The sequence below is a fragment of the Falco peregrinus genome, chromosome 4 (genome assembly GCF_023634155.1).
Source record: "Falco peregrinus isolate bFalPer1 chromosome 4, bFalPer1.pri, whole genome shotgun sequence".
Taxonomy (NCBI): Eukaryota; Metazoa; Chordata; class Aves; order Falconiformes; family Falconidae; genus Falco; species Falco peregrinus.
Genome location: NC_073724.1, coordinates 31,250,366 through 31,266,066, shown reverse-complemented (window position 1 = coordinate 31,266,066; position 15,701 = coordinate 31,250,366). Strand labels below are relative to the sequence as shown.

Genomic DNA, 15,701 nt, shown 5'->3' with positions numbered 1-15,701 from the left:
TGCTGGAGATAATGCAAGCATGAAAGCGTCCACCAAAGTTGTCATCACATGTGTATATGAGAATTGCCTGAATAATGATGTATCCAATGATCTATGCCCATGGTACTTTAATATTTGCAGGGAAAACAGCATATGCACTTACATTGCAGTTTGCGTATGTGTATAGCACGTTTATCATTGCCATGGAAACAGCAGTGCTGATTTGACTTAATTTCATCAACTTTTTTCTTTTACATTTAATTTCCTCCTGTGTAACAGGGGTTTTCCTTCCTATGCTGTTGCTGAAACCTACATAGGAAGGTGATTTGACTCTCTCCTACACTGAGGAGACATTCTTGGCTGATCAGTTAAAAAAACCAAACGTACAAACCAAAAAACCCACATATGTACAGTCCCATTCCCTGCCACACCTCACCCCCCAAAAAACCCCAGACAACCTCAAATCCCACCACATTTCTTCTTGGTATATAAAATGGAGACATTTTAAGTAAAAAAGGGGGGGTTACTTGGAGTAATTAAAAAAAAAAAAAGGTCTTGCACTATGTTCAAACTTTTTTTTGAAAACAAACAAAAAAGGTATTGGAAATAACAGCAGTTTCATAAAGGATCTGGAGAAATCTTATTAAAAGGTCTTTTTTGTAATGACACTTTGCAGCAAATCATGAAGCCAGCCTTTAAGTGGGTACATGCATGGTATCTTCAGAACTGAACTTCACTGTTAGACACAGTTCAGTGTGGTGATGGCTGTGGTGCGTTCACCTCAGCTAGCAACTAAGCACCACACAGCTGCTTGCCCGCTCTCCCCTCGGATCCCTTCCTCCCCCAGCAGGATGGGAGAGAAAATACTGAGAGCAAAAGTGAGAAAGCTCATGGGTTGAGTTGAAGACTCAGAAGTGAAGGAAAGAGGAAGAAACAAGTGATGCAAAGACAGTCACTTTCCACCTCCCACAAGATGACCGATGCCCAGCTGGTTCCCGAGCAATGGCTACCTGCTCCAAACGCCTTCCCCTCAGCTTCTGTTGAAGCACAGGAGGTTATATGGCACGGAATATCCCTTCGCTCACCTTGTGTCAGCTGTTCTGTGTCCCCTCCCAGCTTGTGGCCCGTGCCTGGCCTGCTTGCCGAGAGGCAGAGTAGGGGAAGAAAAGAAAGCCTTGGCGCTGTGCAGGTACTGCTCAGCCCCAGCCAAAGCAGTGGTGTGTTACCAGTGCTGTTTTAGTTACAGATCCAAAACACAGCACCATGTAGGCTGCTGTGAAGAAAACTTAACTCCATCCCAGGCAGACCCAGTGCCATGGCTCATACAGACTTTATTTCAGAGCTTGAGCCATTGGTTCATAGGCATTGTCATTAGCATTATTTTAAAAATATTCTTAATGCAAAACTAGATGTCACTAGCAGATCTTTTTCTTACTTTTAGACTAAAAGTTAATGGCTTCTTAACCACACACCTTAACTACCTCATTTTGCTGTAAGCTATGTGACTGCAGTGCCTATATACCAAATGTGTATATAATCTGTTAATTTTGTCTGTAGCTGGTTCTGTTCTACACTAATAATAATGCTATTCCCCTCCCTCCCCTCTTACAGAACATATAGATATTTCAGTTGAAACTTCTAAGCTGCGTGTAATCCGATTTTCAATATCTTGTACCTTTTCCCCCATCTCTTACTTGATCTCCTCCTTTCTTGTCATACAAATGCAGTTGTAGACCACTAAGGCCTCCTTTCTAGCCGCCTATGTCAAAGCAGAGAACCACAGCAGCTGTGGGGGACTTGGGAACTTTTAATCCTAACTATGGTCAGGGGTTTAACCCAGCATTAAAAATGTCCTTCAGTTTTCCCTATGGCAGGCATGTATCAACTTAAGGAATTTACTTCATTGTATTGTGCCTGGACTCTTATGCTTCTCAGGAAAAGGGTTAGCATTTAATAGTCGTCTTCAAGTGTCCCCTGCCTACGTGCACCGTAAGAGTAACCCTGGGGGACTGATGGGGCCAGCTTCTCGGATACGTCCTATACAGTAGGTGGGTGAAATTATTTGGGAAATAACCTCTGCATTTGCATAAAGGAACCTCTGTTCTGTACAGAGTTTTCTTAGCTGTTCACCAGACACACAGTGGAAAATGCAGAGGAAAAACTGGTACCAAACTCCTTGCAACTTCAGAGCATGTGATTATTTATTTTTTTCTTGAAGTGATCCTTACTTTGTCAAAGAGACATGGATTTCACCAAAGTAATTGGGTCATGCTCAAGAAGGGCGGTTTCTATGATATATTTTGTCCTCTCCTACCCTTAAAAGGTGTTCGTAAAAGATAACAGAATTTTATATGGTCAGGAGGTTTTGTTTTTTTTTTTTTAGCTGGAAAGCCATTGTAGTGTCAGTTTGGAGAGGATGGTGAAACTTGAAAGGATGAATTTATACATGAATGCTTTGTCAGGACTACATTGGCAAGCTTAGAACAGTACTGGAAAACTATGACAAATCATGATGAACAGGGTTTTTCTTACTCTGAAGGTTCTTTCTGCCTATTTTGTTGGAGGTCTGAGTGCTTAGGAATGAAAACCTATTTGTAACTTCAGCTGCTGTTGTGTGGTCAGTGTTGATCTTGCTAGATTCTGTGTATTTATAATGCTGTTCACCTGTAAGCCTTTTGTTACGTCTGTGGCCTCCACTCCTGGTCTCACACTATGTTTACAGCATTCCAGTCTGGAGGCAACAAAGGCATAGAGCAATGAACATACGTACAGACTGTAAGATCTTAAAACTGTAGGGAAAATATATATACTAAACAGAACTAGACTTTTTTTTTTAAACTCAGTATGTGTGCCCACTGCAGGCCTGACATCACTGAATTTGTTAGCCATAGTGAGGCGTTTTCTTAAACTTTTTTTGTCAATGAAGTTTGAAAAAATGTTGTACGATACGTTTACTTTTGTCTATGAGGAAGATAACTGCAGATATTTTAAATGGTAAGTACAATATGAGCCATATGGTAAACTAGTGGTCTGAGGAATATTAAATGGAAATAAAGGAAGAGATTCCACACTTACAAGTGCATACGTGCATACTTCTGTTGTTCAGTACTGTTAAGTTTTATATGTGTATAAATATAAACTATTGAATTTTGGTGCCCTCAGTTTGATAATTTTTTTTTCTCCCTTCCCCCACCCTTACAGAGCAGCTTTGCAGATGGCCATTTGCAATCCCATTATAAATCAGGCTTAGTACAGAAGGGTTTATATATTCAGGCTAAGTACCAGCGGTTGCGTTCTGTTGGTGTAAGGGGATTTACCACTAATAAATTTGGAGATGGATTTTTGAGGAAAGAAAAGGTAAGTTGGCCTAATTTATTTTTCACTAAGCCATTTATAAAATATGAATATTGATATAATCAATTCCAATTTATAAATCCCCATGGAATAACTTGGATGGGATTTTCTGAAATTTTGGCTCTTTGTACTTTATAGGCAAACTTGATTCTGCACTCCTATTTCCTCCATATTTATTCCATGGAGACTTGTTGAAACTTGCTTTGGGTAATTGCAGGTCAGAGGTGGCCTCTGAGATTCTGCAGTTGCCTCTGTTTCAGTATCCTTTCCTTGAGCTCAGTTGATCTCTCTTCCTATTGATAGGAAGACAAAGCAGCCCTCTGTAAAGTTATTATGTCCTTTTAGGCTACAGCTTTAAATCAACATGAAGGGTTATCAGTAACTTTTTTTTTACTGTGTGTGCTTCACTGTTAAGTTACCTTTAATTATGTACTTTAAAGTGCATACTGGAGTGCTGCTCTGAATAAAGCATCCTATGCTGTATAATGTTGGTGTAAAATGGTTTTATAAGCTCAAGCTGAAATAATTAGGCACATCTGTTTTATGCTAAACACTTCATTTGCAGTCTGTATGGGACAACAATAATCTTGAAGTTCAGAAGAACTTTGAACCATATAAAATGTTACAGGTTTTGTGAGGATCAGTAGTTAAAACATTCTAAATCCTTTATTAGAATTGATCAAGTGCAATCAAAGTAGTGTGAGGTTTCTAATGACATCAGAGAATTGGATTAGATGACCTACACAGCCCCTTGCAGTTTTGTGTTTCTGTGCGAATTCTTGTTTGTTCTGTATTTCTGTGCCCATCTAGCTCCAGGTAAATACACTTGAATAAGCATTTGTAGTTGGATTAGAGTTCACTTTTTCAAGCACAGAAGCAAAGTTTCTTAGAGCTGTTTTCAGAAAAACTCGTCTACAGTCTACAGGTGGTGGTGGTGGGGAAAGCCAAGCACCAACCCCTGCCTGCCCCCCGCCCCCCGCCCCCCCCCCCCCCCCCCCCCCCCCAAGAAAAAAAAACCACACACACCAAAAAAAACCAACTACCCAAAAAACCCAACCAAAACCTACCACCAAATAACAAAAACAACAGAAAGAAAACCAAATACTTTGGACAAGGTAAATGGGTCACTTGTTGCTGTAGTATACTGATGAATGCTTTCTGCATTTGCATGGACTCTGAGAAGTATGATCTCTGAAGGTTAAATTGACTTGGAATTAGCGGAAAATAGATGGAGAAGGATTTTTTCCCAAAAAATTATGACCATTGTGAAATGGTCAAGGAAGTGCCGTAGTTTTGTTGTAGTGACGTTCTCCCCAATAACTTCCAGTGTTCTTCGTAATTGGATATTAAGGTTCTTGTCTGGAAGGTATAAAACATGCTTCGCACAATCGGGCTGCTGGAGATGATGATTTGAATTGGAGAAGCATAGTAAGATCTGAATATTGATTTTTAAGTGTGATGAAGAACTTGAGTATCTTTGAATTAAAGTAAAATAAATTCTGAGGAATAAGTATGACAACCATTTTCTTAACAGCCTACTGATTGCTGGTTGGCTAATTCTTAAGAAACAAAACCGTTCCTCAGATTCTAGCATTTCCCATGTCTTGCCTATTGTAATGATTAAACTTGACCTTGAGATTTGTTAAAGTGGTCTGAACATCCTTATTTCACCCTTTTGAAATAATTATGCATATGCATCCTTTAAAGTAGAATCTTCATAGCTGTGCTGTTTCAATCCATAATTTTAAGAATCTTGTATGTTACACACTATAATACAGTACTTAAGAAAGTTGGGAGGCTTTTTTCAACTGTTACAACTTGACAGTAACTTTTCTTTTGTTTCTCTCTGTAGGGAAATTTAAATATTGCAGCAGAAACCTGAACTGAGCTCTGATCCTGAAGTTGAAACAGAATACACAGCAAAGGGAGCATCTGTTCATTTTTTGACAAATTTGTCAAGACTTAAAATAGGATAAAGGAACTAACCCTGTAACTTTCTTGATTAAAAATAACTTTATTTTTCAGTAGTGGAATGCTGCGGAACTTTTTTACAGTTTTAATAATTGCTTTTAAAGTACAGTATTCAACTGAACATTATAGTATGTTCCTTTAGTTCCTTTTGCATACCAGTCTTGAGAAAAGAAGTCATTGAAGGGAGTCTTATTTATTGAATACTTTTTCTCTAAGCATGATGTTACAGATGGAACTTCAGTTGTTATACCCAGAGGTTTATATGTTGAAAGTTTATTGCTTATGTACTTATAAAAAAGGAAAAAAAAAAAAGTGCCTGAATTGTTTGGTAATAGCACATTAGCTCAGGATTTTCCAAGTAATGACCTTTTAGGTTGTGCAATAGATTTTACACCTCTGTTCAGTCATTTCCATAAAACAGTATTTTGTATTACTTTAGTTTAATAATATACTTGGGTTTCTGATGTGTATATATATTTGTAAATTGTTAGAATGTTGGGACAACGTCCAGTATTTGATTAAAATGAATGGTAACAGGCAGGTATGTAATGTACTGTAGCAGTAGCTTATAACTGCACCGAAAGCATGCTTGGGTTTGTTAGAGGATTAGTTGATCTGTATTCAAAATTGTTCTGTCTCATTATGCTTTGGTGTATGACATTCTTGACCAAGCCACATGTTCTCTAATCTTTTTCGTCATAAATGATTTGGTGATTTCCTGGATTCTGAAATTGGGGCCTGAAGTATTTAATTACAAGAAAAACAAAAAACGTAAGTTTTTATAAACATGTCTTCTAACAAAGCTGTTCATAATTGAAACTGCTTTAACTGCAGATAGCTTGTAATTTTGTTCAAAATGCCAGTAATTCTCTGAAGTTTACTGTACTGCAATATTGTTATGCTGTGTGCAAAACACAAATAGCCAGACGTGTTTCATAAGCAGCTATAAATAACATTGTGCTTATTTCCTGTCAATAGCCTTGGCCTTAATACACAATATACAATAGGGTTGTGTGTATGTATTAGATTTGTTTGTTCTTTTTATTGCTGGTAAATCAAAGATGCATAGCAAGTAGTTTTCAGAGATTTTCTTATTTAAGAAAAAAGTTGTTCACCATATCCACGATATGTGCAGGCTAATGTATTTCCATCAGTTCCAAGACAGTGTTAGCCATATAGAATGCAGGCTAGTCTCTGTTATAGTAGATTAGAATTCTAATACTGGGTGGACATGTGTTCTGGGAAAAGGAAATTCGGGTTTTGGGTGGAAGGTCAGGATGTGATTTCTGCATGCTTTTTTGGTAATGTTTTTTGCACAATGCCTTCAGTAGAGACTGTTTGAAAGTGTAGGTATGGCTCAGAACAGCCAAGATAGTGTCATTTAAGACCTGTGCTGCTTAGTGTTCATAAGCGACAAGCTGGCAGGAAGTGTGCCACGCTCATTGATGTTGTGGTTATTAAACAATAACACCAGATTGATTGTTTCTAAACCCCAGGTTTTCAGTTTAAATAACAATCACCAATGATTCAACTAGTTTTTCAATAACCGATATGCATACACAAAACAAGAAACTAAAGGAAAAGGAATTCCCTGGTCACATAGAGGCAGGCAACTTTCAGCAGATAAGAAATTGTTCATTTACACTGTCGGTGATGAATCTGGCAAAATTGTTCTGTATAGATTTCTGGGAGAGGAAAATAAGGAATTGAAACAACAGGTTAAGTGAGGCAAGCCAAAGCAAATGTGGAGTAGCTGCAGTGGAGCAGCCTGCTGGCAGGGGAGTGCTGCATGTACCCTGCAGATGAAGACAGGTTTACTCTCAAGCTGCCAAGCTATTCACACTGCTCCTGAATGTGCTAAAGCACTGTAAAACACATAAGAAAGTGAAACCATATATGATATAGGACAAACTACTGAAGCTATATTGTCTTATTCAACAGGATACTACTGTTTCTGTAAGCTTCCTGCAGTGTTCTTATTAAAGCCTGGAAGAGAACTCGTTGTTGAGCAAATGGGAAAAGTGGATACATGAAGAAACTTCTGACATGGCAGTTTTGCTAACACTGTGTGGAAGTAATGCTGAAGTAGTGAGACTACAGTCAGTTAATGCTGCTTTAACCAGGTTTAAAAGTGTGACTGGCTTCTCTGATCTTGTGCTTTCTTATTTTACCTGTGCATGACTAGCTGTATCTAATTTGGTTTGTACTTTTTAACAGTTTAGCTTTGGTTTTTATTTCTACAACTGTGAGCAACATTATTACAAACAAGGGGTTTTGGGCATGTTTACTGACTTTGATTTTTATTCCCCCCGCCTACCCTTGGTCCCAAGATGAATGTCATATGATGAAACATAGTCATTGTTTCAGTTGCTTTAGCTTTTATTTAAGGTGATATCACTTGCTCAAATCGCATTCTTTACTGATAACTTAACTAATTTGAGTTTCTGTCACGATAAAACTTCCTATATTTTATAAAAATCATACAGAAACTGGGTGGTTTAGGTGCTAAGAGTTATCTACTCTGTGATGTTATCTGGTGTGAGACATTGCTAAGTGGACTTATCTTTGTGAATTAGAGACTTGTGTCTATATACTCACATACAAATCAGCTTATTTATTATTTTAGCACAGAAAAGTTCTATTGTACTGGAATATAACGTTTAGTTGAGAGTAATGTATTGAAGTTACGAATTGAGTTGTGAAGGCACAAGAAAAAGCTAAGTAGAAGAAAGGTCAATTTACTTGAATAACTTGGTGCCTTTCTGCATATTGTGACTGCATTGTAGAAAACACCTGTACAAAGACTTAAGTAATATCCTGATTATTGCATTGTTCTAATGGCAGCATGGACTGACAACAGTTGTTAAAATAACCACTTAATTTAAACACATTTGTAAGCCTCAGAAGGAAAACAGTGTCTCTTGTATTAGTAAAGCCTGTCATTGCATTTGCATTGGAAGGGGAAGTTAAAAATGTGATTGTCTAAGAGCTTTCTAGCTTTCTGTTTTATACTTTGAAAATATAAATGTGAATTGCCTTTCTCTTGGTTGACTTGAAATGGCTGTTAAATGCTCATGTCATTCTCAGTTGTTCACATGTGAAATTGTTTTTTTTAATTATTTGCTATCCAAAATGTAGTGGGTTAAATATGACTAGTCTTCCTTATAAGTGTCTGAAATAATAAGTTGTTGTGGTGTTAGCATTTATATTGCTGATCCATTTAATATCCACATAGATTAGTTAGAATCCTCATCTTTGTGATGATTGAGTTCACAAGGTTAACAAAATTCTGGAGCTAATAAGAAGCAACACATTGCAAGGCTTCTGCAAGCACTGCCTTAACTCTAATAATAATTACTTGCATGTTTAAAATCACCTTACCTGATGAATTTGGATGGTCTCGAGACCTGGACATAACTATCTCAACTCAGGTAACTGATAGCAAAGGATGGGAGTAAATTCAGCTGATTGCCAGTTGTGTTAACAGTTTAGCTGCTGCCTTCTCTCCCAGGGCCTCAGGGTGAGATGCTGAATTTTCTTTATATGAACTTAGTTGCTTTAAGAACAAAACAAAAATCAAGATTACACTTTTGTGGCATTAAAAAAGGCAGGGTTTTCAAAACTTGCTTGTTACATGCAGGGAAAGTAATTTTCTGCTCTGTCTTGGAAATGGGTAGTGAGAGTTGCTTGGAGAAGATGATTAAATATTATAGCAAAGAGAGACTTGTTTTCTCAGTATTCACCTTAGAAGACTGTAAATAGAAGGAGTTCTTTGCTTTGCTTTCCGAAGGGATCTTTTCCCATGCTGTGTAGAAACATGCCTGTTACCTTTCTTTAAGGATCTGAACAGCCATCTACAAAGATCTCTCTCGAAGAAAGACTTCAGACTTGCATTGTAATGAATATTGAAAAAAAAACCCCCAGCAACCTGAAAACAAATAATGGATGTTTCTGCACATAACTCTGGCCCTTGAAAGACTTCATTCTATTACTGCAGGATTTGAAGATGGGAGGTTCTTCAGCCTCCTTAAGAAGGAGAGGGAAGGAAAAAAAAAAAGCCATTTCAAGATCTTTGAAAGCCTACTTGTAACACTTGACTCCTTAATAGACCTTAAGGACAGCGATGGACTTTAAGTGTGTTCTGTTTCAAGCTTGGTGAGCATAAATTTTCCAGTGTTAAGATCACAGAAAACTATTGTCATAACACTTGCCCCTTCCTTCCGTGCCTGATGGTTTTTGTTGTTGGAGGGGTTTGTGAGTAGGTATTTAGTCACGTGGTTTTAATAGCTCTGTGCTGCCTGCCACTTTAGTACAGTTTTCTTCTGTTCACTGTTTATTGCTCTGAATTTTGTCTAGGCAGTCTAAATCTCATGTTGTCTTTTTTAATACTTCACTTTCTGGAAATAATACAGTAGATGGCTTTTATTTTGTGACCAGCTTCTCTTATGTCTTTGAGGGAAGAGACAGGGTGGAAACCGTTGTTGTTTGAGTACACTCTTCATGGAATTAAAAAACCCTCATTGTTTTGTTTTAAGAATAGCAGGAATTTCTCTTTTTCCCCCTGCCCTTGAATGAGGATGTGGAACTAGTGTCTATTTCTAAGGAATATATTAATGTTGACCTTATTTATACTGTAGTTTCACAAGGACCATCTAATGTGTGTATGTGCACATGTATGTACACATGCAACCACAATTATTAGAAACCTTTAAATGTAATTATTACTAAGTGTGGGTAAGAAATGAATTTTTAAACTACTGAAGATGGAATTAAATTCAAATGCATTTTAAGTCTGTAGTCTTTGGAGTCCACGATGGTGCTTCTGACAATGTTATCCCATACCTAAAAGCCTCATTCATAAGTATATATTAAGATGTAGGTATGTTTATATATATGTTTAACATAGTTTATATAAAATCAATGTAAATTTTGTTTCTACAGATAATAAATGTTTTCACAAAATTTTTACTTATAATTCAGTTATTTGTTTCAGTAGTTATTAATGTTTGGTGTCATTTTTAGAGTATGTTACTTGATCTGTGTAGCCATTGAATTTTTTCTTATACAACTGTTGCTTCTATAACTTCATTTATTGCCACTTTTTGAGATTATAGTATTGACCTAACATTCTAGATACATTCTGTAAAGGGACAGAATGGGGGGAAGGCATGCACTTGCTTGGCTAACTTTGCCAAAGTTTACATTAATTAACTGTGTATTTTTAAGAATTCCCTTAATACAGTATCATCAGTGTGAGGTGAGAATAACCATGTTAATTTAACCATGTTAATAGAGTGGTGTGAGAATGCAAATGTACTAGCTTCACCTCAGTGTTTATTTAAAGGAAAAGAGTTAACTTCCCCATTGTTTACTTGAACTTGCCATAACTTGATCTTCACTGTATGTAAATAATTTGGTGTGGTGTTTTTTTTTTTTTAATAGTTCTCCTAATCTGGTTATTATCCTTGAACTAGAGAGTAAAGCAAAAGTCCTTCCTCTGTGGTTAGTCTACTGTGATATAGGGGAGGGAGACAGACATTGTTACTTCCCCCCCACCCCCACCCCGCAGGAAAAACATCTAAATAATACTTGGGGGGGATATAATAATAATGCTTCCCAACTATTAGACTACAGTCTCAAGAGGTGATGGCTGATTGCATTCTGAAGTGCATGTCAGTTCAGAGAAAAGTTGCTGATTTCCATTGATACCACTTTAAAAACATGTCTTTGGTTTCTGTAAGTAATTCCTTAACAAGTAAAGAGACTTTTTTTTTTTTCTTTCCCCCAAATGCTGTCATGACGCTTACTCATTCAGCCCTTTCCCACAAAGGTAAGGTATCCTAATAGTCAACATACATTGTAATGTTAGTTTGAAGCCCTAGCTGAGGGGTAGGCTCTATAGGAACAAAAGATCGGCCCCATAGTCCTGTTTCTTTGGCTTAGGAACGATGGGAAGCCAAGTCTTGGAGGCACTATGACAGTGCTCCCCCCGGTTTACAATGAGATTTTTCCACTTTCTGGAAAGGACAGCCTGCTCTACTGTGTTACTATTTTACTTGGGAAAGTCAAGAAATTCCCATAGATTCATTTTTAGTGATAGTTGAAATTTGGTATCTGAGATGGCCATGACATTGGCTTTCTCCTATGCATTGTAACACTGACGTCATGACGTGACTACTTTGAGTTACTCCTTATCGCTTTTACTACCAGCCCCGAGGAGTTCTTACAGAAGCAGTGCTGCCGTTATATACCAAGCTAAATAATTCAGTTGTACTATTTATTCCACCTGAAGCTACACAGCTGGAGCACTGGAAAGCCGAACTTCATATAAAATTGCCATGCTAACAACAGAAATGCCTTCCTTCTCATATCTGGTTGCATCAGTTCTACTTAGTTTTGTTCTGATTGACTTGACAATTGCAGCTAGTTTGTCATAATGCTTAAGTAAAAGCTGCTACTTTTCATTCTGGTAATTTCCCAGGTAAATTTTTCAGGTAATAGACATCAAATGCTCTTATGCAATGAGGAACTGAGGATAATGGAAGCCAGCATTGTTTTATTAAGGGTGTGTGAATATTGGCTTTCTAGTAGCCTGTGACTGGCTAAAAGTGCTCTGTGTATATATGAAGATAAAAGGCTTGCTCTTTTTTTTTTTTTCTCCATTTCCCCTCTCTTCTCTTGGTCTTGGAACTCTTTAGTGGTTTGTGACTTGGTGTCTTAAGTGTTTTTGAAAATAGTGCTGAGGTGGTTCAAGGTTCGGAATTTGCAGTGAAACACTGAACTGGATGGAGGCTGTCTACACCTACGTCCAGCCTGTTTCCATTGTTTTCCTGTTCATAGCTGAACTTCACTTTCCTGGTTTTAGTTGGTTAAAAACTCTTGAAAAAAATTGGTATTATATCTATGAGGGTTTGGTTGTATCACAACTAATCTCTTCAAAAGATTTGAATTGGAACTAGTGCAGTTTGTCTTTTCTGATGTTCCATTGCTGCTAGGGCATGTAAATAAGTAACTTAAAAGCAAGTTTTCATAGCTGTGGTTAAAGTGTTCTTAAAAGTAGTAATAAGTCAAGAATTAGGAATTCCTTCTAAATATTTTAACCAATGAGAGGCTTAACACCTTTAATCTTCTCTCAAAGAGTTCACCATCGCTATTTTAAAAATGTGGATTTTTGTAGCCAAGAAGCCAGATGCCCCCTGGAACGACTTCTGGTTTTTTACACATTTTTTTTTTAACCTCAAAAAACCTCTTTTTCAAAATTATCCGTTGTGCAGAGGGAGAAGTACAAAAACTGTATCAGTTGTGTTACTGGCTGTTTTCTGTCTTCATACCCAAATTAACTACCTGCGGTTAGAACAGGGGATTTTTTTTTTGTTTCGTGTTTTGGTTGAATCTTTCATTAGTATCGAAGGTGCTTATGCTGTAAAAGATGCTACCTGGACTTTACCTTTTACACGCGCTCACAGAGTTTTTAACCTGCTCTTCCCCTCTGCAGCCCGTGGGGGTGCTCCCCTGCCCGTGCCGTGCCGCAGCCGCCGCCTTGCTGGCCGGCCCGGTGCGGCGCCGTGCAGACCGCCGCTCCCGCTCGGTTCCGCTGCAGCCAGCGCTCCACCACCAGCTGCTCATGTGCGACTCCGCTCCTTGCCCGAGCCCCCACAGCAGCCGCTCTGCATTTCGTCTTTTCGTCCGTATTCCTTCCTCGCCCCTGCCCCAGTCGAGCCGGTGCGGGGGTGGCAGCGGCCCCGCGGTGCGGCCAGGCACACCGCTCCCTTCCTCACGGCCGGGGCCGGCGCGCGGCGCGACGGGAGGCACCTGCGGCACCGCCGCTGCAGCTTCGCGGCCGCCCTAAGGCCGGGCCCCGGGGCAGGGCCAGGGCCGGGCCCGGGCCGCCGCAGGTAACGGGGAGGGTGGCGGGCAGCCATCCGCGCCCCCCGTCCCGCCGCCCGCTCCCAGCGCCCGTGCCCGGAGCGCCATCCCCCTCCCCCAGCGCCGGAACTGGGCGAGCCCCTTCCCCGCCCCTGCGCGCGCCACCGGTGCCTCCCCCCGCCCGCTGACGACTCCCAGCCCCAGGGGGAGGGGGCCGCCCCCCCTGCGGACACCCCGCTGCCCCGACCCACCCCCGCCGGCCCCGCCGCTCCCTCCCCCCCCCCCCGCCCTCCGCTCCCGGCGGAGACTGGCGCAGTCTCGCGACACTTCCCGCAGCGCCGAGCCTCGCCTCGCCGCGCGCCCCGGCACGAGCAGCGGCGGCAGCGCGCGGCGGGGGGACCCGGCCGCTCGTCGCACCCGCGCCCCGCGCACGCACCGGCCGGCGGGGCGGCCGCACACCCCCGCGGCCCGGCAGCAGGGCCCTCCGGGCGCCGCCTCGGCCGCGCGTCTGCCGAGCCGCTCTGCCCGGCGGCAGCGGGGACCCGGCCGGCTGGCAGGAGCCGAAGGAGCTGGCAGGAGCTGAGCGCCTGCCCTCGCTCGCCTGATTTTTGTAATATTTTTTGCGGTACCCAGGAATACATGTGCTGCGGGGAGCCGAGGTGCCGCTAGCAGGGCGCGGAATGCAGCCCGGCTGCAGCGGGTGCTGAGAGCGGCGGCCGCCGGAGGAGGGAGCGGCTCTGTCGGCAGCCCCTGCTTCCCGTGGCGGCGGCGGCTCGGCTGTCTCTCGCCCCCGCCGCCGCGGCCAACCTCCCCAAACTTTCAGCCTGTTCCCGCCGCCAGGCAAAGCCCAGCTCGACATAAATGGGTGAGTTCGAGCTGGCGGCGCCGGGGGGTGCCGGGGGGCGCAGGGGCTCCCGCCCGGCGGGTGGGGTGCGTGGGGCGGCGGCGGGGGGAGCCGGCCGCCACCCGCCTCCGCTCCTCCGCCTTGTGGCTTTTAACTTCCCTTCCCCTCCCCCGGCCGAGGCAATAATTGTTTTCCCGTGACAGGCGGAGAGGTCGGGTTGGCGGCGGCGGGGCGAGGGCCGGGCGCCCCTCGGGGCTGCCGATCCCGCGGGGCCGGCAGGGTTACGCGCCCTCCCGCGCACCGGCCCGGCCGGCCTCGCTGCCTCTCCGCCGGGCACGGCCACCTCCGGGCGGCCTGGGGTGTGGCGGCGCCGGGCCGGGCGGGGCGATGGCGGGGACACCCCGGCCCGCAGGTTGCGCTCCCTCGGCCGCGGGGCCGCCGGCGGGCAGAGCTGCTGCCCCGGGGACGTGCCGCCCCGCCAGGAGGGGGCGCCCGCTGCGCGGGGGGCGCGTGGCCGCCGCCGTTGCGCGGGGGGCGTTGCGGCGGGCAGCCGCTGCCCGTGAGGTGGCTCCCGCGGACTTCGGGAGGCGGCGGCGGCCCGGCCCGGGGCGGGCAGCGCCCGCTACCTGTGCGGCGAGGCCGGCGTGGGCCGCGGCGGGACGGGGGATGAATTGTCCCATTGTGCGGGGCCCGGCGGCGGCGGCGGTGCCAGGCGCGGGCTGGCCCAGTGATGCGCCCGGGGCGTCGCGGCTCCCTCTGCCCGGCGCGGTGCCGGCGGCGAAGGACGGGTTGGAGGGAACAAAAGAAACGGGCTCTTGGCAGGCGGCCCCGGGTGTACGCACCGACCGGCGGCTGAAGGCAGCGGCGATCAGCAGCTCTGAAACCCCGGCGTCGGGCTGTCCCTGTCCCCAGCCCCGCAGCTGCCCGCGCCGCGCACGGCGGCGGAGGCGCTGGAAGCGCCGTGGGGCTGCGGGGGAACCTGAGCGCAGCATCGCTAAAACGACTGAACACTACGCGTTACGTGGGCAGACATTTTACACAGTTTTACCTGTTGTGATACAGTGATGTTGGGAGTATAGTAGGAAAAAAAATCATCCCTTTGTTCTTTGAGAGGTTAGTTTGCGGGGTGCTGTCAGAGCGATGCGCAGCCGCTGCGCCTCTACGTTACGAGGTGAAGCGCTGGCTTCTCACTATTGACTTTCAGCCAGTCCTCCAGTTCGGGCTGGAGCGCGCTCACCCCTGCGCAGCTCGTCCAGCTGGATCGATCTGGGTGAACTGCTCCCGCTGACAGTAGGCCAGCATCACCGACTACCGCGTTTAGCTGGGCGCACTGTAGAAGACTCTGTTAGGGTCGGTTTGCCCGCTAGCGAACGCAGCTCTCAACTTCTGTCTTCTGCAGCAACAGATAAGGTCGTAAACCTAGTGCTGTAATGAGATGTAGGGTGTACAGCTGCTGAACGGAGCAACATCTGCCTTCAGTAGGGCACGTCACAGGAAATAATTGTGATGTTATCTTTGTGTCCTTACCCTCTCTTAGTGTGTTTATTTCTTACTAGCTTTGTATTGCCATATGGTGAGACTTTTCCGATTTCTGCTTAAACTGTAGTCCAAATATTACCCTTTTTTTAGCTCCACGGTAAAAAAGATTGAGGAAAGTGATAAAGGACTGGTGAAGTAACTTGCATTG

General features: G+C 43.7%; 2 protein-coding genes across 5 annotated transcripts in view; both read left to right on the top strand.

Moving 5' to 3' along the window:
* BCLAF3 (BCLAF1 and THRAP3 family member 3) overlaps nucleotides 1-10,266 on the top strand; it is a 35,814-nt gene extending 25,548 nt beyond the window's left edge. For 2 of the 3 annotated variants that reach the window (XM_055802041.1, XM_055802040.1), the window contains 2 exons: nucleotides 3,181-3,336; nucleotides 5,186-10,266. In XM_055802041.1, coding sequence (XP_055658016.1) covers nucleotides 3,181-3,336; nucleotides 5,186-5,215 — 186 coding nt within the window. In that variant the 3' untranslated portion in view covers nucleotides 5,216-10,266. The remainder of the gene's footprint in view (nucleotides 1-3,180; nucleotides 3,337-5,185) is intronic. The other variant, XR_008746850.1, reaches the window with a different exon arrangement.
* Nucleotides 10,267-13,505: 3,239 nt separating this feature from the next.
* Nucleotides 13,506-15,701, top strand: part of SH3KBP1 (SH3 domain containing kinase binding protein 1) — a 232,069-nt gene continuing 229,873 nt past the window's right edge. For both annotated transcript variants that reach the window (XM_055801265.1, XM_055801264.1), the window contains exon 1: nucleotides 13,506-14,035. Coding sequence is in view for 1 of the 2 variants with exons in the window: in XM_055801264.1 (XP_055657239.1) it covers nucleotides 14,032-14,035 (4 nt within the window). In the remaining variant the exon portion in view is untranslated. The remainder of the gene's footprint in view (nucleotides 14,036-15,701) is intronic.